Genomic DNA, 23,471 nt, shown 5'->3' on the forward strand with positions numbered 1-23,471 from the left:
AACTTACAATTCACTGTAAAACTGTTGACCTTGATCATACTGCTCCTGTTCTGTCTTTTAATGTAAGATTTTGTCAGTGTTCTCCACAGAAAGCCGAGTGGCATGAATGAGTAGCCGGGTGGGGAATTCTACTTAAACATAAATATGATAAAATCTTAATTTATCCTCCTCAGAGGATTAACGATAATATCAGACAGGTAGACATTAACTGCAAAATTGAACTATTTTTGTGTTATTATCATGAACAAGACATAAGAATATCTTGAACTAGTGTTTTACTACAAGTTCATAATCATGTAACTCCAGAGCTTATCACTCGGTTGGTGTGGAGTGCCATACGGGTTTGTAGCCTCATGAAATCGAAAGTTCGTATGTGATTGCACACTAAACCGCACACCAGTTGCGCACAGCACTACATGATAATGAAGCTAAACATTTAAACGCCAATGTAATTGATGCAATTTTGCTGACAATTATGAAGAATATTAAATAAATAGTTTTACAGTATTTATGTTTAATTTAGAGCACCCAGCGACTCAAGTATGTATTAATATTATGTAACTAGCATATACATCTAGGTTATGTTAGCTGTGCAGTCTGTAAAAGTGGCGGGGCAGTGCGCCCATTATAAAGGTCCTAGGGAGAACACTGTTTTGTAGGGTACTGCAACATCATTCACTTATATCAGTGTCCTTATAATGACAAGTTATGCATGTACGCACCAGACATGCACCTTCATTGTGTTCTATCAGCATTTTATAACTTCCACCCCCCACCACATCAGCCAATCCTGACTACGCTACTGATATGGAATGGATATGTGGAAAATTGGGAGTGAGAATTTTTAGATCCTAAAGGGTGGGTAAAAAATAGGGATCTCTGCTCAGATGGATTTCACATGAACCACAATGTTAGGTATACGTTAGGGGTTTGTTGAGAAAAGTAATAAGGGGCTATATTCAGTGAAAATGGGAGTACTCATACTGGTGGAAGAGGAACTAGGTGTAAGGCTTATCTCTAAAGATAACAGTCAACTTTATGTTTTGTGGGGTGTACAGGCCTAGAAAGGGTGGCACTGATGCTGATGTGAAATTGTTTAATAACATAATCATCTGTTAACATTGATGCTTTCATGACCTGTACTTGTAGACATGATATGGGCTTATGCGGTGTCAAGAAATCCAGCTGAAACTCTTTACGATTTCGCAGAGGACTTTGAGCCGTATCTTCAGAAGAAAATCTCAATTCACGAGGAAGTCTTCTACAATAATGAGGGTTTGAATTTAAGAATATTTTACCCTTGGGGAATTGCTCATTCATCACCAGGTGGCTCTCTGTATGATGGCACAGTGTTCCAAGCGGGAGCTTACAACAGCATTAAGCCCCAATGAGATGTTCTATCACACCGTGCGTGCTTGAGAAGTATCAGAGAGGACATCAGACGAATAGGGATGAATGTGTGTAGAAGAAAATGGAAACTAATAAAATAAAACAAATGAAAGACACCAGAATAGAATAGAACAGAGCTGAAGAATGGAAAGAAAGTATATGGAGAAAACCAGTGGATGATGATGATCTCAGACGGTGTGAGAGAGGGGCGGGGCACACCCAGCATACGCACACATGAAAGTATGACATTACCACATAACTTGGAATGAACCAAGTGATGTTATGTGTTATGGGGATATATTAAGAGCAATGGGTTGGGGTATAATTTTGTATCTGAAATATTTATTTGATTACTGTTTGCATAAAGGAGCTATAAAAATTGAATGAAGAGTTGATAATTGCACTTCAATATGGAACAAAAATGAAATTTTTAGCTATAAAATTATTAACTGGTTTGGTAGGAGGCAGTTCAGGTTTAGCAAAGGTTGTACCAATGAGGCTCAACTTGTAGGATTCCAGGAAGATATAGCAGATATTTCAGATTCAGGAAGTCAAATGGACTGTATCGCAATTGTCCTATTTAAGGCTTTTGACAGGGTAGGTCATGGAAGATTATTAATGAAAAAGAGGGCTATTGGATTAAAGAAAAGAGTGATTCATTGGGTGGCTACATTTCTAGAAAATATAACTCAGGGATTTAGAATAGGTGAAGCATTTTCTGATCCTGTAATGATGTAGCGAGGGTCCCACAGGACAGTATTATTGGACCTTTCCTTATGTATGTAAATTATACAGGCTGATTCATATAAAACTGCTGATATTCATTTTATGTTTATTTTGACAGGAAGGATAGAAGTAATGTGCTATTGTGTTTTGCATGTGCAGAATATCTGGAGATTACTTTGCCATTAAAGGTTGTGCTGAAAATGTCCTCTAGGCACAGCTGAACATGTTTCTGGCAGTTCGCTGGAGGGTTGTGTTGTCAATACTGTTGATTTTTTGCATAATATTCTCCATCAGATCATCTAGAGTCTGAAGGCATGAAGCGTAGACTCTTTCCTTTAGATGACCTCACCAGAATTTTTCCTGTGGGGTTAAGTCAGGTGATCTTGCCAGCCACAAATTCCTGGAGATTATACAACCATCAAAGTAACTCTGGATCAACATCATAGACTCATGTGATATATGACAAGTGGTACCATCCTGTTGAAACTACCCTTGATGCAGCTCAGTATCATCTAATTGCCAAAAGAATTCACTGAAAATGCATCGGTACTCATCAGTGTTCACTGTATCATGGAAAAAAATTTGACCCGCAGTTCTGTCTGCTGATAGTATGCACCAAACTCTGACTTTCAATGGGGACATAGGTGTTTCTTCAGTTCCATGTGGATTTTGTGCAGACCAAATGCGTGTGTTCTGTGAGTTTATGTAACCACTTAGGTGAAACCATGCCTCGTCTGTGAAGCATGTAATGGACAGTATGCCAGGATTTTGAACAATGGTCATGTGGAACTAACAACAATATTCCACTCTTTTAGCCTTACCTGTCTCAAGCAGCTCATTATCAGATGTTACCCCATACGGCTTTAAGCCTGTCTTCTTCGCATCTCTGACACATTGCATATGATCTCCTGTGACAGACACCTTGAAGAGTTACAGGGTGATCCCCATAGTCACTCCTGAACTCCACAACAACTGTCGGAAGTCAAGACAAAACGATTCTTGCCAGTTTCACTCATGAGATGTGCAGTTGTTCCCTACTTGTATACCAACGGCAGTATTGTATACCTGTGTGGACAATTGTAAACACCGAATTTCCTCTAGTATGCCCTTTGTGTGGCTATGACCAATTTTGTTATCCAATATAACGTGTACTGCATCTTGACTGACAATGACAAAGCAGTAACGGTACCTGACGTGATCAAAGAACAACTGCAAGTAGCAACTCCATTGAGCGAGTTGGCTGTGCGGTTAGGATCGGGCAGTTGTGAGCTCGTGTGCAGGAGATGGTGGGTTTGAACCCCACTGTCGGCAGCCCTAAAGATGGTTTTCTGTAGTTTCTCAGTTTCACACCAGGTCACTGCCGCTTCCTTCCCACTCCTAGCCATTTTCTATCCCATTGTCACCCTAAGACCTATCAGTATTGGTGCAACATAAAACAAATTGTAAAAGCTGCAAGTTCATCTGTGTTATCAGGTGTCATGGTAATCATATGGAGTTGGTATGTATAGGAAGATTATTCTCTGATATTTTCGTTAACATTAGATCCATTATTGGACATTATAAATTTTCCAGCTAACACATTCTTGGTTGCCGGTGTTTCGCCCCCATGTGCTAAGTTGGGCTCATCAGTTGGTACCTAGCACACCCACCAAGACACATGGCTAGTGCATACCATGGAGGCCACTGCGTAGGCTACTTGGAGCCACCGGCAGTGCCAATGCACTATGATAGACTTTGTCTCATTACCAAAAATTGATGCCTGCTTGGCCATCAGATGATATAGAAGTTGATTTTCATAGGGATTTACTCATTCAGGACAAATATTTCAGGTTCCCTACGAAAAACAACAACATTAGGTCTATCAAAAGACTATATAACAAACATTTCAGAATATGTTATTTCTGTTCCTTCATGGCATGTACGTATTTATTGTATGATGGGTAATAATGCAGATGATTACGAAAAATTGTATTTTTAGTCCAAGTCCCGTGGGACAAGTCGTGCAAGTTGCTTCAAGATGGGTAACAGGAAAAACTAAAGAGCCATTTTACTCTTTTCGATAGGGCAGATATTAAGGGAGGGATCATCAACATCACAGTACCACGTAACCTGAGAACCATGGAGAGTTTTGCACAACTTCAGACCAGACTTTGTTCAGCTTTATCATATTTCAAGTTACTGCCACGCACTTTCGTAGGAAAATATCATTTTAACATGTCAATAGAGCCATGTTACTTCGCATAAATACCTGAAGGAAACATGTAATCCACTGCAAATTCCTGTGCGACGAATAGCTCCAAATCAAATATAACAGTACCAAGCAAGTTGGTTGTGTGGTTAGGGTCATGCAGCTGTGAGCATGCACTCGGGAGATAGTGGGTTCGAACCCCACTGTTGGCAGCCCTGAAGATGATTTTCCATGGTTTCCCATTTTTACACCAGGCAAATGTTGTACCTTAATTAGGCCACACCTGCTTCCTTCCCAGTGCTAGCCTTTTCCTATCCCATCGTTGTCGTAAATCTCCTGCTGTAGAACTGTGAATGCCTCTAAAAATGCATAAACACTTAAGAAAATCTTTCATTCCCCAGTAATCGATTTCCCTTCCAAATTCTTTACAGCTAAAAAATGCATCTGTGAGTTAAAGAATGAACTTACAAGCTGGGTGGCATATTTTAACATTTCACTGAGATGCCAAGTAATATACTCAGTATTTTATCTTAAAAGTTGAAAGCTTTCAGATGGAGGGTTGGGTCATAATCTGAGCTGCTGGAAATATCATACAAGGGATAATGCTATGGTGTAGAAAATGTTGAAAGCATCACTCTAAAAACACTCCCAAATAGAACATCAGACCCGAGTTGTCATGTTTTCATAGCTTTAATTAACTGATCTATTTTGTGCTAATTATAGGTGGCTCCACTTACAGCAGCCTTAAGTAGGACTTAACTCCGACCTGTTGTGAAGGCAGTTGACACTTCAGCTCCTTGATCACTTCACAGACAAGCTCTCAGATATCAGGTCCCACTGAAATGGGTTTACACCATCATCCAAAGACTTCCAGTGGATGAGAGAGAGAATACCCCCACAGTATCTGTGGCAACCCAAGAGGTTATCAACGTGAAAACGTGAGACGGTGACCAGTGCGGTTTCTCATTGCTTGCACTCCGCACTTACCAGTCTGACCTCCCTTGGCCAACTGTTGCTCTCTTCTAACCCCAAGGCCCTTCCCTTTCTTTTGTCAGTTTCAAAAGGCTAGACCACCTTGTCTTGCTGATCACCACACTTGCATTCTATGTCTCACATTCACAGGTTAAGTTCACTTGATGGTTGTTTACACCTCTTCAGCAGTTTCCTTTCTATGTAAGGTCTCATGTACTGTATGCTCATTGCACAGAAATCCTGCTAGAGATGTGACTGAGTTAGTTTCCAGATATTCTGTCTTTGTAACATTTAGGCACAGGCCGAACTGCCTTGGGCAGTCATTCAAATTTTTAACACAGACCTGCAGTTCCTCTTTTGTGGTGGCTGCAGGTCATGTGTGGGTAATGCAAGAGAGTATCCATAACAAGTACGGGAGGAGTGGCCCCATTATCTGCCTATTACAAGTCAGAAGAAAGGACGAGTGATGGAGGAGTTGGTCCAGTTGGTCTGCCTAGCCAGGGAGCCTGCTGGGGACAGTACAGCATAGGGGATGGAATAGGCAACCCACTACTCAAGATTAATAGAGTGAAAGGTATTCAGTCATAACTAAAGTTAAGCGTCAGATCCAGAACAGATGTCTGTTCTTCATGTCAGGAGCAGCCTATTCTGTAACGGGCATCAGGCTCGAGCGACAAGCCTGTCTATCAATATCTGTCACAACTAATGGATTGATTTGTCACTCCGTACAAGGATATCATCAGGAACAAGATTTTCATTCTATCACTACCAATGACATAACTTAGTTGTTGAATCTCTTCCATTAGAGCAGCTAGAAGAAGAGGAGTCAGAATTCCACCTTGCGTTAGGCCTGCTTTTATTATAAGGCTGTTTGTTTATCAACATTTATGTAATACTACAAGCACCAGAGCTACAGAACACAGAGAAAACACTTACCTTCCAGAAGTACCAGTGGAGCAAGGATCAGGGTGATACACCATAATCGTAGCAGTCCCGTCATGTCTGTAAACATAAAAAACAATATTGCTTTATAATGGATCACTTGTATTTAACAAACACATTTAAATATCTCTTGAGTGCTTTGTGACTACTTCACTTCTTTCTGCTTGTTTGTTTTAGGGAACATTTTTTTTTAAATGGCGAGTCCTGCAAACAGAATTGATCATAAGTTATTTATAAAGGTCAGATGTAGCCAAAGAATCTTCTAGAATAAAATTAATGCCTGCTATTTTTTATTCATTTCGCCATAAAGTATATAAAAACCAAGAGCTTTAAATAACAACTAGCAATGAGTCACCACTGATCTACATTTACTGTAGGGCGTCGCCCAGGTGTCAGTTGTCTCTCCTCAAATGAATTCAAAGAACTTGGAAATGTATCAAACATTTTCCTTGATAAATTATTCCAATCCCTAATTCTCTTGTAAATGAAAATTTGCCTCAATTTCTCCTCTCTCAAATTCCAATTTTATCCTAATATTATGATCTTTCCTACCTTTGAAAACTCCACTCAAGCATATTTGTTAACTAACATCATTCCACACCTGCTCTCCACTGGCAGCTCGGAACATACTACTTATAAATTTCATAATTGGGTCCATATTGAACAATTTATGTTTTTATGAAAGAATGTCTCTTGAGAACCCACCTTTTCAATACTTTGTAATTTTTATAAACACTCACCAGCAAAAAAAAAGCAAAATTTAATGTTAGTCCATTTGAAATCGTGTATAAATTAAATGTTATGACATTACAAAAATATGGCAATGTATCATAAGTAATTAGCCAATTTTAGAAGTTTCAGCACAATAATTGTTAAACATTACTTATCGTGACAATTGCAACACCAATACTGTCGTTTCCCACCTTTTGACAAGAATAACCACAAACAGCTGTCTTTAAGGTTTATTGCTGTGAATTCCTGTGCTGTTCAACTTGTAGGATTCCAGCAAGATATTTTAGATTCAGGAGGTCAAATGGACTGTATTGCTATTGACCTATCCAAGGCTTTTGATAGGGTAGATCGTGGGAGACTACTGACAAAAGTGTGGCCTATTGGACTAGATAAAAGAGAAGTTGAATGAGTGGCTAAATTTCTAGAAAATAGAACTCAGAGAATTAGAGCAAGCGAAGCATTATCTGCTCCTGTAACAATTAAGTGGACAGTATATCTGGATATCAGTAGAGAACTGGAATCCCAGATAAGGCTAATCGTGGATGATTTTATACTAAATACAGTAATAAATAAGTTGCACGATTGTGAGTGACTGCAAAAAACCTAGACAATGTTGTGAGATAGACAGCAGACAATGGTATGATGGTAAAGGGGATGAAAATTGAAGTTGTAAGTTTCGCTAAGTGGAAAAGTCCGCTCATTTTGAAGTACTGTGTTGATGGAGTGATAATATCTCATGGGGAACATTGTAAGTACCTGGATGTTAATACAAGGAATGATCTTCATTGGGGTAATCACATCATCGGGTTTGTAAAAAAAAAGTTATAGATCTTTTCATATGGTTATGAGAGTATTTAGGGGTTGTAATAAGGATGTATTTATTTTCTATTTTAATGAAATCCGGTACATTTAAATGTCCCAAGGGCAACTCTATGCATTATCTTACATTCCTTATTTTTGTATAATTCAAGGTAAGGTAGTATGCCATACTTTTTAGTTGCGACCTTTACCAGCATATCTGTCTTACGTTTTTGAAATATTACCTGTGCATACACATATGTGAATATTACTCCGGCCTCTTAATTCTAAGTATCGGGTCGCAAGTCACACAAAGATTCCAAACTGGAATTGTATTCTCGAGCATAAGTTCTAACATATGGCATATAATCATTTCTCAGGGTAAAACTCACTTCGTTGTTCCTAAATGCATTAAATAAATCGCGGATTCCGTTGAAGAGTCGCCATCCGTTGAAATATTTATAATATATCCTTATATTAAAAGAAGTTATCAGATCCTCACCTAATATTAAGCGTAAGCTAGCTCAATAATTCCGTATGCTATCCTACTACTACCTACTTAAGGATTATAAATGCAAAATCAAATCTATATACAATTTATTAGCATGCTAATGTTTAATAAAAATAGTTCATATATATTCATTGTCAATAAGGAAAGGAAAATCGTAATATTTTAAGTATCATCCTCAAAATGCTTGGATTGTGGAATAAACATATTTGAAAAACGTTCAAATCTTCAATACATTTGCTTACATAATTAATAATAACCAAATTATACCATATCTTCCATGATTAAATTCGTATGAGGGGACAAATAGGGATCAGACCTTTATTAAATCAAGGAGGAGTGGAATATCTTTCATTTAATGTTGTTTGGAATTTTCATTGGGGCATAAGTTAAGTTTCATTTTGGTTTTCGGTCCATTTGACCAACAATTTAAATATACGTTTGGCTTCTTGTTTGTGACTTTCCACGTTACGAGATAAACATTAGCATTTTTTAATTATGGGTTCAAAACACCCATACAGTTACCAAAAATTCCTATCATAACCCAAATGAATATATTAATTCAGTACATCACCATCTGTACAACATAAACCAACTAAATCTAGTACGGAGTGCCATAGATTTGACGGTACGTCATTCTAATCTGCGAAAATCGTGCCATACAGTGCAAGTCATGTGCTAAAATATTTACATACTCCCAAATATTTCTTCGCTGTGCCATAGTTTCGATAAAGCAGACCGTACTTCGTGTAAGCGCTAACATGCTGACCTTCAAATACGTAAATGTGCGAGATTTCATTATACTCCTAAAGATATATATATCGTAATACGTAACAAACACGTAACCTCACCATATCCTCTTCCGAAAGTTTCAACGAAACAAAAACAGCATGGATCGAAACGTGCATTCAACTCAACATGGCCTATATTCATTACTTGCAGTGCTAACCCAAATCTAAATATATTACGTAACACAGGAATCCGCATTCTAATTATCTATCCCATTCTTCAATAACGAACAGAAGCATGTTTCCTCATTCTACATATAACATGCCACATTAACATTTCATTTCCTCTGTAAATATATATATATCTCTATATTTAAAATATATCATCACTCAATTCCACTAAAATAACCCCTGTGTTACGGACGCAGTATTCAATAACCTGACTATTCTTTATACACTGCAACTTCGTAATATCAAACACTTCTTTACTATATTATTATCATACTGGCCATGGTTGGTATACATATTGACCTGAATTTCTAGGTTACGTCTTATATCTCGCTTATATTTATACATCCACAACTAGTTAAACGCTTCACGGTCTATACGTATTAACTGGCACAAAACATGTATAAATACTCAGTCAGATCTAGTTACCAATAACCTTAACATTATCACATTAGCATTGCAGTTATATAGCACAAAATAGCACTTTTCATCGGCTAATAAATCGCATTTATATTCATATATCTTCTCATTGGCACTTGATCTCTTATATCTAGCACTCCTGTACACCTATAAATATTTTTCATTAATTGATTTGAAATTCATTACGATGCAACTCGTAATACTTATCTCGTAACTGGATTTCTGTTGGCTCTCAGCTGGACTACGGCATCATGGAACAGGCAATCGCTGCGATCCGAAGACTACGTCATCTGCGGCTTCATCTTGGGTCTTGGCTTGAGCTAATCAGTCTTGAGCAACATTTCCTCTGTTTAAGCTGAGTCCATGTCACCAGTCATCATGCAAACATAAAAGAACAGATACATGGTAGAGTACATAGTATGCTGGTGAAAAAAAAATAGGCAATTCAATTCCCAATACTTGTTGTTGGAAACTCGTGTTAGACGAAAATATTCTTTTCTTTAAATTTATAATGTTCTCTAATTTGGCCTATTCCTTGTTCTTTCTTTTGCTTAAACAGCTATTGCCTCCCTCCTGGAAACAATAAATTTTGCCGTTATGGTACTACTTTCGGCAACGTGTAATTCAGCTGAAGCTTTCTTTCCCCGATTCTGACTTCAGATCTCACAGTGACGAATATTTCTTTCAAATATACTCCTTTTCCGTATTGTATTCTTGCAGATAGAGTCTTCTATTCCGTTAATATATTAATATTTCCGTATGTGACGTTGAGTTGATCTTTTAATAATCTTATTATAAGCCGTGCAGCTTCCCTTGAACTTGTAGCTTTCATCAGTCACAAAGTAGTCAAGAATCGTTCTCTTTCAATTTTTTTTTTGTCCGTCATTATTTAACTCTTGAAATTCTTTTCCCTTGCGGCCGGGCGATATCGATTTATTAGATCACCTGAAGTCATTGTCCGCCATCTTTGTCCACTGTATTCATTACATTGACGGCCGCTAATGTAACGTAATGGTACAGTAGTCCTAGCATGTTTCTTGTTAAGAAGAAGTCTTCTTTTGGTACGTCAATATTTAACTCGTAACTTTTACCGGTCTGCCGAAACACAAAATATAACACTAATGTAGGACACACTTTTAGTAATAATAATAAATATTCATCCTGTTTGCAATCCTAAATGAACTAGGCTTAGACAACCAAACTAGGGCAATCATTCAGCAGATCCAAATGAACGTAACATCCAAAGTAAAATTCAGGGGAGAGTTTTCTGACCGGGGTAAGACTCTCGCCTCTGTTCTTCAATAGTGTGCATAAGAACATATCCATGAGTGGCGGAGAGAAATGAGCAAAAACAGTGGTCAAAATGTGGTCAGACTGGGCTATAGAAACACGAGGATACAGTTAACTGCCTAGCCTTTACAAATGATCTCATGATTTTGTCGTATTTCCTGGGTGCAGCAGCAGAACAGATCAGGGGACTCCAGAAACAAGATCTCCTTTGAGGAAGTAACATCAAGCTGCAACCTAGAACTAGACATTGGACAGGGAAAGATCAAGAGGACAGGAAGACTCAAACATCTAAGCGAGAGAATAAAACTTATTAGCATCTCCGAGAGGGAAGCCTTCGCATCACGCACGAGAAAACGACCTTTACGCACTTTCAGGGAATGAAAACCGAAGGACCCTGGTTCACAAAGGTGAAAAGAGACTTGCACGAAGTAGGAATTACGTGTGATGATATTCGGGAGTGTAACTCGCTTAAGATGGAATTCAAAGAACAGCCGAGTTTCCAAGAAAGCCTAAGCTTAGGTCAGGCAAGACGTGGACTGAAGAAAGGAAGCAGCAACATTGAGAATGAATGGGTCGTTCCTGGGCTCAAGGATGAAAACAGTTGGATTGATGTGGTCCATAGCAGGCAGAAACAACAAAAAGGAGAAGAATATATATATATTTTGTTTCTTCATTTCTTAATCCGTTTACCCTCCAGGGTTGGTTGTTCTCTTGGACTCAGTGAGGGATCCCACCTCTACTGCCTCAAGGGCAGTGTCATGGAGCATGAGACTTTGGGCAGGGGAATACAACTGGAGGAGCAGGACCAGTACCTCCCAAGGCAGCCTTACCTGCTATGTGGAACAGGGTCCTTGTAGGAGGATGGAAAGACCGGAAAGGATAGACAAGGAAGAGGGAAGGAAGCGGCCGTGGCCTGAAGTTAGGTACCATCCCGGCATTTGCCTGGAGGAGAAGTGAGAAACTGCAGATAACCACTTAAGGATGGCTGAGGATGGAATTGAAACTCCCTTTCCCCTCTACTCAGGTGTCCTCCTGAGGCTGAGTGGACCTCGTTCCAGCCCTCGTACCAATTTTCAAATTTCGTAGCAGAGCCGGGAATCGGCCTTTGGGGGTGGCAACTAATCAGACTAAGCACTATACCGCAGAGGCGGACTAAAGTGTTCTAAGTGTTATTATTTCATGTTTCAACACACTGAAAAGCTTATAAGTTATATTCGAAGTAGGGCTAACTTCGAATTGCCGGGGTTCTGTCGAGGAAAAAGTGGCTGAAGAAGAACAATACTGGACTATCATAAACAACTCTCATTCTACAGAAACAGGCCACGCAGCTGTGAACTTGCATTCAGGAGATAGCAGGTTCAAACCCCACTGTCGGCAGCCTAGAAGATGATTGTCTGTGGTTGCCAATTTTCACACCAGGCAAATGCTGGGGCTGTACCTTAGTTAAGCAATGGTCATTTTCTTGGCACTCATGGCCCTTTTCTGTCCCATCATCGCCATAAGGCCTATCTGTGTTGGTGCGAACGAAAGTAGTGGATGTATTGAGAGACTTTGTATGCTGATGTGATTATTATCAGTGAATAAGTCCATTAGGACTACGCAAATTACTTAAAAGGCGTACTTTTGCCTTCCTTTGCGTCCATGTTTCATTCTTTTACTCCGGGCTTCCTTTCTGTCTTCAGACCAGGTTGTTCCAGTCTTCTTCTTTAGTCTTTCCTCTTGGTCAACTTGCCATTTGTGAATTTTGGACTTGAAGATTACCCAGTTCTGGACATCTACTGCTGTAATTTCCGCCTGTTTCCGATCGGTTTTGATTTTGCCAGTCCATTGCATTGGCTTTGCTCCTGTTTTTATAGAATTCAACTTTTTGTTTTGTAAGTCTGCCTGAACCCATTCTTTTAGTATCAAATTAGAATCTTAACTTGCGTTTTCTAACATCGCAGTTAATATTTGTGAATTGTTTGATTTCCTGTTTATCTCTGAGTTGGTATTCTCCATCTGCGAATTTTGGGCCTAGAATTTTTCTTATGATTTTGCGTTCATATTTTTTTATTGTCTGCTTTCCTGTTCAAAATGTGTGTTTCTGATCCAGAGACATTCTGGTTTAATGACTGTATTGTAATGTCTTAATTTTGTGTACTTGGAGATACATATTTTGTTCGGTATGCAGTTCTATCTTTTTGCATCTAATTTTGTTGACTTTTTTTTTGAGTCAATTTTCATGAATTGTTTCACCAAGATTTTTAAATTGTGATACTCATTTAATTTTGTCATATTTTGTCTCCATGAGTTTTGGTGCTCATTTGCTGAAGGTCGTGTGTTCTGACATTTTAAAAGATATCTGGAGGCCGACTTTTTCTGCAGTTTCTTTCAGGAATTCAATGTGATTCTGGGCTTCTGAAATGTCTGGGGTAAAAATTGCTAGGTCGTCTGCAAATTCTAATTTTCCTCTGCCTAACGTGATTGGTTGGTGAATTTTTAGGACTAATTTCTGTTTGCTCCATTCTTGTATCTTCTTCTTCTTTGTTTAGGCTTACAATGAACCACGTGGTTCTTAACTCTGGTGAGCTTTTTTCTTCCTCTTACCCCAGTATTCCTTCATTCTAGCGCTATGGATGTCTTTTCTTTCACGAGTCCATTTCACTCCTACTCCTCGACGCAGTGACTTAGCTGTTACTATTCTTATATCACTTTATTATTATTTATTTCTTAATCTGTTTACCCTCCAGGGTTGATTTACCCCTTGGACTCAGTGAGGGATCCACCTCTGCCACCGCAAGGGCAGTGGCCTGGAACGTGATACTTCGGGAAGGGGGAAACAACTGGGGAGGACGAGCAGTACCTCGCCCAGGCAGCCTCACCTGCTGTGCTTAACAGGGTCCTTGTAGGGGATGGGAGGATCGGAAAGGATAGACAAGGAAGAGGGAAGGAAGCGGCCGTGGCCTTAAGTTAACTACCATACCGGCATCTGGAGGAGAAATGGGAAACCACGAAAAACTACTTCTAGGATGGCTGAGGAGGGAATTGAACCCCCCGCCCTCTACTCGGCTTACCTCCCGAGGCTGAGTGGACCCTGTTCCAACCCTCGCAGCACTTTTCAAATTTCGTGGCAGAGCCGGGAATAGAACCCGGGCCTCCGGGGTTGGCAGCTAATCACACTAACCACTACACCACAAAGGCAGATTTATTATTATTATACCAGGCGAGTTGGCCGTGCAGTTAGGGGCAGGCAACTGTGAGCTTGCACCCGGGAGATAGTGGGTTCAAATCCCACTGTCGGCAGCCCTGAAGATGGTACTCCGTGCTTACCCATTTTCACACCAGGCAAATGCTGGGGTTGTACCTTAAGTAAGGCCATGGCCACTTCCTTCCAACTCCTAACCCTGTCCTATCCCATCATCACCATAAAACCTATCTGTGTCGGTGCGACGTAAACCCCCTAGCAAAAATATTATTATTATTATTATTATTATTATTATTATTATTATTATTATTATTATTATTATTATTATTTATCCTTTTACCCTCCAGGTTCGGTTTTTCCCTCGGACTGAGCGAGGGATCCCACCTCTACCGCCTCAAGGGCAGTGTCTGGAGCTTCAGACTCTGGGTCAGGGGATACAACTGTGGTGGATGACCAGAACCTCGCCCAAGCACCCTCGCCTGCTTTGCTGAACAGGGGCCTTGCGGGGGAACGGGAAGATTGGAAGGGATAGACAAGGAAGAGGGAAGGAAGCGGCCGTGGCCTGAAGTTAGGTACCATCCCGGCATTTGCCTGGAGGAGAAGTGGGAAACCACGGAAAACCACTTCCAGTATGGCTGAGGTGGGAATTGAACCCACCTCTACTCAGTTGACCTCCCGAGGCTCCCCGTTCCAGCCCTTGTACCACTTTTCAAATTTCGTGGCAGAGCCGGGAATCGAACCCGGGCCTCCGGGGGTGGCAGCTAATCACACTAACCACTACACCACAGAGGCGGACATTATTATTATTATTATTTCCATAAAACAATAATTTTCTTGGTTTCACATCCCTCTAACGGCTTGTATGGTTTTCGGAGAGGCCAGAGTTCTGTTATATGCCAGTAAATCTACGGACAAGAGCCTGACGTATTTGAGTTGGGATCAAACCAGCCAATTTGAACTCAGAAGTTCAGCGCTCTAATGTCTGAGCTACACAGACTGCTCTGCAATCTGCAATGAGGAAATGAACTCGATCAGAGTGAAGAGAACAGTAATGTCATGTTTGTAGAGACGACGGACTGCCAGAAGTTTGCCCAAAAGAATGGTTCTCTACTGTGCCAATGAACTTGTAACACTTGGCCTTCAATTTTAAGCTCTCTTAGATCACAAAAACTGAAGCCGGGATTCGATTCCGCACCCTTGCACTTAGAAGGCGGGCGTTAAGTCCACTGCTGAGCTACACGGTCGGTCTCTCATCGGAAGTTTACCTCGGGACGAGGAAGCTGTAGGTCTGTGGAAAAGGTCGAATGACTTGCATCTGGGAGATATACAAGGGCGCCCATGACAGGGGGTAAGGGGGACCCCCCCCCCCCCGCTAGCTCTCACGGAAAGGGAAAAATCTAATATAGTCAGGTGTTTTCTTCCAAGAAAATGATTTAAAAGTCGGTATTACGTAGAATTGGCAGGGGATACCGTGGGTGGTATTCTACCGTGGCATAAAAGTCGCCATTCATCTTCCAAAATATTAAAAATACTACATACCCCCAGGTCTACCCCCCTCCCCCCCAGTCTACAAACTATCGTATGGGCGCCCTTGGAGATATAGGTCCGTGCCCCACCATTGCGAGCTCTGACGATGGTTTTCCCATTTGCCATACTCGCTCCAGGCACATGTGACTGTTGTTTTATGGGACGTAATAGCCAATAACCGTATTAAATTCTTTTCACGAGTTTTGAATAAATACATATACAAATTTTCCGATGACCCCAGATCAAAGACTTAATTATATCAAAAATAAACAGCAACATCTTAAGAACCTTCCATTAAAATCCGCCGCTCTAGGCAGCTGCCTAGTCTGACTCTGTCCTAGGTGTCATTGAAGAGCCATACTAGAAGTGAGAGAGTTTTCCGTTCCTTCCTCACAAAGTCAGAAGGTACCATTACGTAACTCTGTCCGTCTCCGTAGCGTAAACTGCCGGGACAAGGACACGAGCTTATTTATCACCACATGCACGCATCATTTTGATATCGCCAGAGCCAAGGATGAGACAGATCAATGAAGGTAACAAATTTGTTCCAGCCCATACCGAAAGATACAGTGTACTCTCTTTCCGGGAATGAATTTGGACCACCTTCAAATACCACTGGACTGTGCCGGGATCGAACCCACTGCCTTCATCTGAGCGCTCTACCGTCGGACCCACTAAACCCGGCTGTACGCTTCTCAAAAAATTGCCCCAAACTGCATATTCCAAGTAGATGTCCACATTACCGCGTTTGAAGAGTACAGGATATTTTCATCTCATGACGTGTTGACCCCATATTTGAGCCTAGCTTGTGCTGTGTCCGGCATCACGATGAGAGAAAGTTCGCATCCGTTTAGTGTTCTCAATCTCGTGACGTGACATGGTTGGCACATCACATGCTGGCTATTGTTGCAAGGGGAACTACAACTACAGCTCTGGCTAACTACTAAACGTTTTCATTCCTCCCCTGAAGGGGGAGGCGGGCCTCTCAGACGGTGACGCCGTCTCTCAGAGCGGGAGATTTGTTACGGCGAGGGAGAAGTTCGGAGAAAGTGAGGGGGTAGGCGGCCGTGGCAACCCACTCTGCATCCACCGACCCTACAGCTCTGGCTTGGTGTTGCCTATTGAAGGTCGTGGTGATTGTTGACTTAGAGGAAGTGCGTCTGGGGAACCATCCAATCTTAACACTTATGGTGGTGGCGAATGTTGTTTTACGAGGAAGTACAACAGGGCCAGTGGCGTATCCTGGAATCTCCACTGAGGCATGCAACTAGTAACCATGCAGTTAACACAATGTATTAAGTAAATTTCAATGCTACTCACCCTAATTGCATGTAGGTGAACTCGAGCCAAACAGTTTTACTGTAAGTTTCTGGATTCAACGTGCGTACACAATTCTTGTTTTCTGTTTTTAAATTTACGAGGGTCCGCCTCTGTGGTGTAGTGGTTAGTGTGATTAGCTGCCACCCCCGGAGGCCCGGGTTCAATTCCCGGCTCTGCCACGAAATTTGAAAAGTGGTACGAGGGCTGGAACGGGGTCCACTCAGCCTCGGGGGGTCAACTGAGTAGAGGTGGGTTCGATTCCCACCTCAGCCATACTGGAAGTGGTTTTCCGTGGTTTCCCACTTCTCCTCCAGGCAAATGCCGGGATTGTACCTAACTTCAGGCCACGGTCGCTTCCTTCCCTCTTCCTTGTCTATCCCTTCCAATCTCCCCATCCCCCGCAAGGCCCCTGTTCAGCATAGCAGGTGAGGCAGCCTGGGCGAGGTACTGGTCATCCTCCCCAGTTGTATCCCCCAACCCAGAGTCTGAAGCTCCAGTACACTACCCTTGAGGCGGTAGAGGAGGGATCCCTCGCTGAGTCCGAGGGAAAAGCCAACCCTGGAGGGTAAGCAGATTAAGAAGAAGAAATTTACGAGGGAAGGTAGAGGACTCCCGGCTTTAACTATTTGAACCTTTTCATCAAACGAACTGCCAGTAAATAGCTTTTCAAACTGATTTACAATTATATCCGTTTTAGACTCATCCATCGTTAATACCACATGTGCGCAAAATATAGTAAAACACCGAAAACACAATGAATTAACTCACTAATTAGCCACAACTCAAGCACTGGAGGTAAGTCACCCCAGTGGCATTGGTCACTTTCGTCACGTTGGGTTCTCGCTGGGGGGTAATCTGTGGGTCCCGTTCGCTGTAAAGATGCCGACTTTCTCCAAGTTGCTAACAGAGGGTAGCACGGGTATGGTGTGACAAATTCTGACCAAGTTTCAATTGCAGCGACATCGTTCGGAGGGTTTCAGAACTACGTCTGCCACCGAATGCAATTTTAAGATTGAATGCCTTACATCCTTAACTCCTCCATTCGCTGTCTCTTTCTTCCTAGAGTGGAGTAGACGGCGAGACTACACCAGCATTACACGTAGTCAAGCAACGGAACCAGTACAGTTGCGCGGACCTTTTGAACTTCTGAGAGATGAAATCGTTAATATTCGACTTGAAACAACCTAAAATCGTACATCAGGCAGCTCTTTGTGTTATCATAACGCATGCAATGAATGCCTTGCATTCAAGGAGAATACGCCCCTGAACAGGGCAACCATCGGCTCTTAATACTGATGGTAGTGGCGAATGTTGTTTTACGAGGAAGTACAACAGGACAACCATCGGCTCTTAACACTAATGGTAGTGATGATTGTTTTAAGAGAAAGTACAACAGGGCAGCTGTTAGCACTAACGTTGGTGATGATTATTGTTTACGGAGGAAGTACAACTGCGCAACCATCATCTGCCAACACTAATCAGAGGGCCAAACAGTGGAAGAGGTCCGGCCGTTAGGGAAATGAAGGTATCGGACAAAGGAAAACAAGAGCCACGAAGGGCGTGAAAATGAAAGACTCCGTAGGCGTCGAAAACCTAATACCGTTGAGGTAGGAAAAGAACAAGAGTTGGGCAAGGGAGGTGAACCTACGCTGACAAGATAAGAGGCTCTGGGGTCCCCTTTCAGTCGCCACTTACGACAGGCAGGAGATACCGTGGACTGTATTCCACCGCCCCGAGCTGTCCGGCTAACAAATACTTTGCAGTGTATGGATGCACTGAGCTCACTCTTAAATGGCAATGCCACTGTCTGGAAATGTTTGCTAGCGAGGAGATATGATGACCACAAGCCTCGGATGAATTTTGTAGTGTCTGCTGCTTGATCTTTGTATCTGCCGGGTTGAGTAGCTCAAATGGTATAGTCGGCGTCAACTCCAGTCCTAAGCGGTCCCTTTGATGGTATACCGAAAATCAATTTAAGAACCGAGGGAAATATCCTTCTACGTGTGAGCACTTCTCTTTTTACCCTTCTTCGCCTCACTTCTCCTGAACTTGGTGGCTAGTGTAAGCGGCGTTAATAAAACATGTATAACATCAAAGGGACCGCTTAGGACTTGAGTTGACTCCGAGTATAGAGCGTTCGCCTTCTGAGCTCAAGTTGGCCGCTTCGATCCTGGCTCAGTCCGGTGATTCTAAAACACGCCAGCTCCTACATTTACTGATACGATACAATAACTCATGCGGGACAAAATTCCGGCACCTTTGCTCATGGGTCAGCGCAGTGGTCTTCGGTTTAAAGGGGCCCAGGTTCGAGTCCCGTCTCAGTCGCGAATGTTAGCTGATTCTGGCTATTTCCTCCATCTCAGGGAACTAGGTGTACTTATTCGTCTTACAACACATCGCGGAAACACACAGGAAGTGGGCTCAATCCACATGTAGTGCTGGCCCCAAGTAATCAGGAAAAGGCCAGAAATAATAGTAATACCGATCGAGTTGGCCGTACGGTTAGGGGCGCGGAGCCGTAAGTTTGCATTCGAGAGATAGCGGGTTCGAACTCCAATGTCGGCAGCCCTTAAGATGCTTTTCCGTGGTTTCCATTTTGACTCCACTTTGACTACCTTAATGAAGGCCACGGCCGCTTCCTTCCCACTCCTAGCGCTTTCCTATCCTATCGCCGCCATAAGACCAATAATAATAATAATAATAATAATGCCTGCCTCTATGGTGTAGTGGTTAGCGTGATTAGCTGTCACCCCCGAAGGCCCGAGTTCGATTCCCGGCTCTGTCACGAGATTTGAAAAATGGTACGAGGGCATGAACGGGGTCCACTCAGCCTCGGGTGGTCAACTTAGTAGAAGGGGGTTCGATTCCCACCTCAGCCATCTTCGAAGTGGTTTTCCGTGATTTCCCACTTCTCCTCCAGACCGCACATTTTCTCACTTTTAACAATTAGTACTACAGTACCGATCTAACAGTCCGAAGTTCCAGAACTGGAATGACCAGGCCGCAGACAGCCGTGAACACTCCTCTGCCGCTATTCCATTAAATATGCACACTGCTCATTCCAATCAGTGCCTCAGAGTGGAGATTGAATAGCTTGAATGCTATGATGAAACTGTGTGTTATATACCAGTAGTATCAGAAACTTTATGAACCAGAGGAGTGGCATGCTAAAGAAGAAAGTTATCTAACTCCCCAGCTACTTCCCGCTAATATTCAGGTAGACTGTTACACTCGGTACGACCGGGCGAGTTGGCTGTGTGGTTAGGGGCACGCAGCTGTTAGCTTGCATTCCGGAGATAGTAAATTCGAACCCCACTGTAGGCAGCCCTGAAGATGATATTCCGTAGTTTCCCATTTTCACACCAGGAAAATGCTGTGGCTGTACCTTAATTAAGACCAAGGCCGCTTCCTTCACACTCCTAGCCCTTTCCTATCCCATTGTCGCCATAAGACCTATCTGTATCAGTTTTAATTACTGCGTTGATGGCGTGAAAGTTCCTTGTATGGATCATTGTAGGTATCTAGGTGTTAAAAGGAAATACCTTCATTGGGGTAATCACATAAATGGGATTGTAAATAAAGGGTACAGATCTCTGCACATGGTTATGAGGGTATTTAGAGGTTGTAGTAAGGATGTAAAGGAGAGGGCATATAAGTCTCCGGTAAGATCCCAACTACAGTATGATTCCAGTGTATGGGACCCTCACCAGGATTACTTGATTCAAGAGCTGGAAGAAATCAAAAGAAAATCAGCTCCATTTTGTTCTGGGTGATTTCCGACAAAAGAGTAGCGTTACAAAAATGTTGCAAAGTTTGGGCTGGGAAGACTTGGAAGAAAGGAGACGAGCTGCTCGACTAAGTGGTATGTTCTGAGCTGTCAGCGGAGAGATGGCGTGGAATGACATTAGTAAACGAATAAGTTTGGGTGGTGTCTTTAAAAGTAGGAAAGATCACAATATGAAGATAAAGCTGGAATTCAAGAGGACAAATTGGGCCAAATATTCATTTTATTCCAATTTCTTTGAAATTATTTAAGAAAAGACTAGGAGAACAACAGATAGGCAATCTGCCAGCTGGGCGACTGCCCGAACTGCAGATCAGTATTGACTGATTGAAGCGGCCATGGCCTTAATTAAGGCTCAGCCCCAGCATTTGCAAGATGTGAAAATGGGAAACCACGGAAGTTCACAATATTTCAACACGACGATCTCTTAATTCCCCACTTGCACTTCGTTCCAGACTTTCTTTCACTCGAGCAATGTTTCGCGGTGTTCGAACTCTTTTCCGATATTTACGGATTTTATTCGCTACAAAGCCCGTTCACGTCATTTTGCATTGCATTGCAGACTTTGCTGGAGGTTTGGCAAAACACTTCCAGTCTTAAACAGTTCCACACAGGTTTTCCGCAAATCGTGTTTCGCATAACACTGGACAATAAACAGATTGTGAGCACCACTTTGTGTTGCATTCAACTGCTCTCGGCAGATGTGCATGTGACAGCAAGCGATTGGTGCATCGAAATCACGGTTTCCAACATGTCCGGTGATGGGCAAGGATCAATTCCACGTCAATCTTTAAAATGTTTTCGGGACAGTTTTATTTTGCCCACCTTGTACAACAGACATTCAGAGATAATTAAGACGAGTCGCGCTTACTAATGAAAGCGAGTTGAGTGACCTGTCGGGGCGTGGGGATGGCATGCGGCCTTCGGCGAGCCTATAGAACAGCGGTTTCCAGATGGCCGCCCGCGGGCCGCATGTGGCCCGGGAAGCTATATCTTGCGGCCCGCGAGGGCTTTAAAAATGCATTTTAAGAAATGTGAAGAAAATGTTCGAAAAATATTTCATAGCTCGTTCAAAAATGTATTCATTTTTATATCCTGTATGGACCAAAGTCAGAACTAATTCATTCTTTAATATTATCTCCTGTTTTCTTAGTAAGCACTTGTGCTGAATAGATCCTTTCATTTAATAAAATTAAAATCCAAACTTCGCTGGAAATCGAGTCCTCACAAATACCAGTTCTAGGTCTTAACCATTATAAAAATGGCTATGGGATAAATACCAGTTCTTGAACTCCATGCCAACCTCACTGTGGCCTTTTTATTCAACGTACCATGCAATGAATACCAAGAAATACTATAAAAGCCATTGGTGTAAGAAGCGGTTTCATTTCTTCGTTCTTCTCTCATTAGCAGTACCGGCTCGTACACTGTGAAAATTTTCAGGGAAGTACTCCTGGAAGTACGTTGTTGGGATTTTAGGCTCTTACAAATGTGTAGCATTGTGCTCTTAACACTACTCCCACTAAATTTTCCTTCTTTTTGTTTTGACTACATTATTAATTTTAGTTTGTCTATTGTTTTACTTTTTCATTTGTCAAATATTAATTAAAATGCACTGACATTGACGGGTGCTCTTCTTCCAAATTCAATCATCCTGGGTATAATAGCGATTATTCTTAATTTCACTCTTTTATGGAATTTTAAAATAGTGTTTTAAGCAATTAAAATTATTAAACCTTCACTTCAATTCAACTATCCATATTATTTTAAATACTGGTACCTCTGATCTATTCGCGGAATTTTACGAAAATTGGCCTATTATTAAAGTTCGGCCCGTGGTCATGCTTCAGGTTTGCAATGTGGCTCTTGAGTTCTTACTAATTGGAAACCCCTGCTATAGAAGATACTCACACATCTCGTGACAGAAAGACTCACCAAAGAAATCGACAACAAAATCCCTGAAGAGCAATTTGGTTTTAGATGGGGGAGAAACACGCTCCAGACCATCAGAAGTCTCAAAGATGACATAGAGACCGTTCTTAGAACACCTCGAAGCAAATTTCGGGCAGTATTCTTAAATTTCTCGAAAGCTTTCGACAATCTAAGTACGACCATAATTTCCACGAAACTAGGTGTGAAAGTGAAGTAAAAGAAAGCACTCGCTATTCTGATCCACAGCAGTGACAGCGTCCACACAGTTTCAAGGTGGGATTTAAACAATGAGATGGACAGGAGGCAATGGTATGAATGTAAATGGGATGAAAAATCAGGTTGTAAGTTTCACCAAGAGGAAAACTCATCTCAGTTTTAATTACTGTGTAGATGGGGTGGTAGTACCTCATGGGGAACACTGTAAGTACCTAGGTGTTAATATAAGAAATTATCTTCGTTAAGGTAATCATATTAACGAGGTAGAGGAAGGGTACAGACCTCTTCAAGTGGTTTTGAAAGAATCTAGGGGTTGAGTAAGGATGTAAAGAAGAGGGCGTATACGTCTCTGGTAAGACCGCAGTTAGGATACGGCTCCAGTGTATGCGACGCTCACCACCAGTAGCGGCGATTAGAGAGGGGGGGGGGAGGCGACGGTAGGCAGTCTCGCCCCCCGCCCCGTCCACTTTGTAGAGAAAATATATTTCTTTATTCCATTTTAGGCGGCTGAAACTAGGAATTATTAAACAAAGCAATATGTACAATCCTCATTGTCTTATCAGCTATTTTTTCCTTAATTTTCTTTA

General features: G+C 41.8%; 1 protein-coding gene across 1 annotated transcript in view; it reads right to left on the minus strand.

The window, feature by feature from the left end:
* LOC136859594 (oxidized low-density lipoprotein receptor 1) overlaps positions 1-23,471 on the minus strand; it is a 104,005-nt gene that overhangs the window by 23,992 nt on the left and 56,542 nt on the right. Inside the window, exon 2 of the mRNA XM_067138705.2 lies at positions 6,212-6,277. Coding sequence (XP_066994806.1) covers positions 6,212-6,275 — 64 coding nt within the window. The 5' untranslated portion in view covers positions 6,276-6,277. The remainder of the gene's footprint in view (positions 1-6,211; positions 6,278-23,471) is intronic.

Source organism: Anabrus simplex, chromosome 1 (genome assembly GCF_040414725.1).
Source record: "Anabrus simplex isolate iqAnaSimp1 chromosome 1, ASM4041472v1, whole genome shotgun sequence".
In the NCBI taxonomy this organism is placed as follows: Eukaryota; Metazoa; Arthropoda; class Insecta; order Orthoptera; family Tettigoniidae; genus Anabrus; species Anabrus simplex.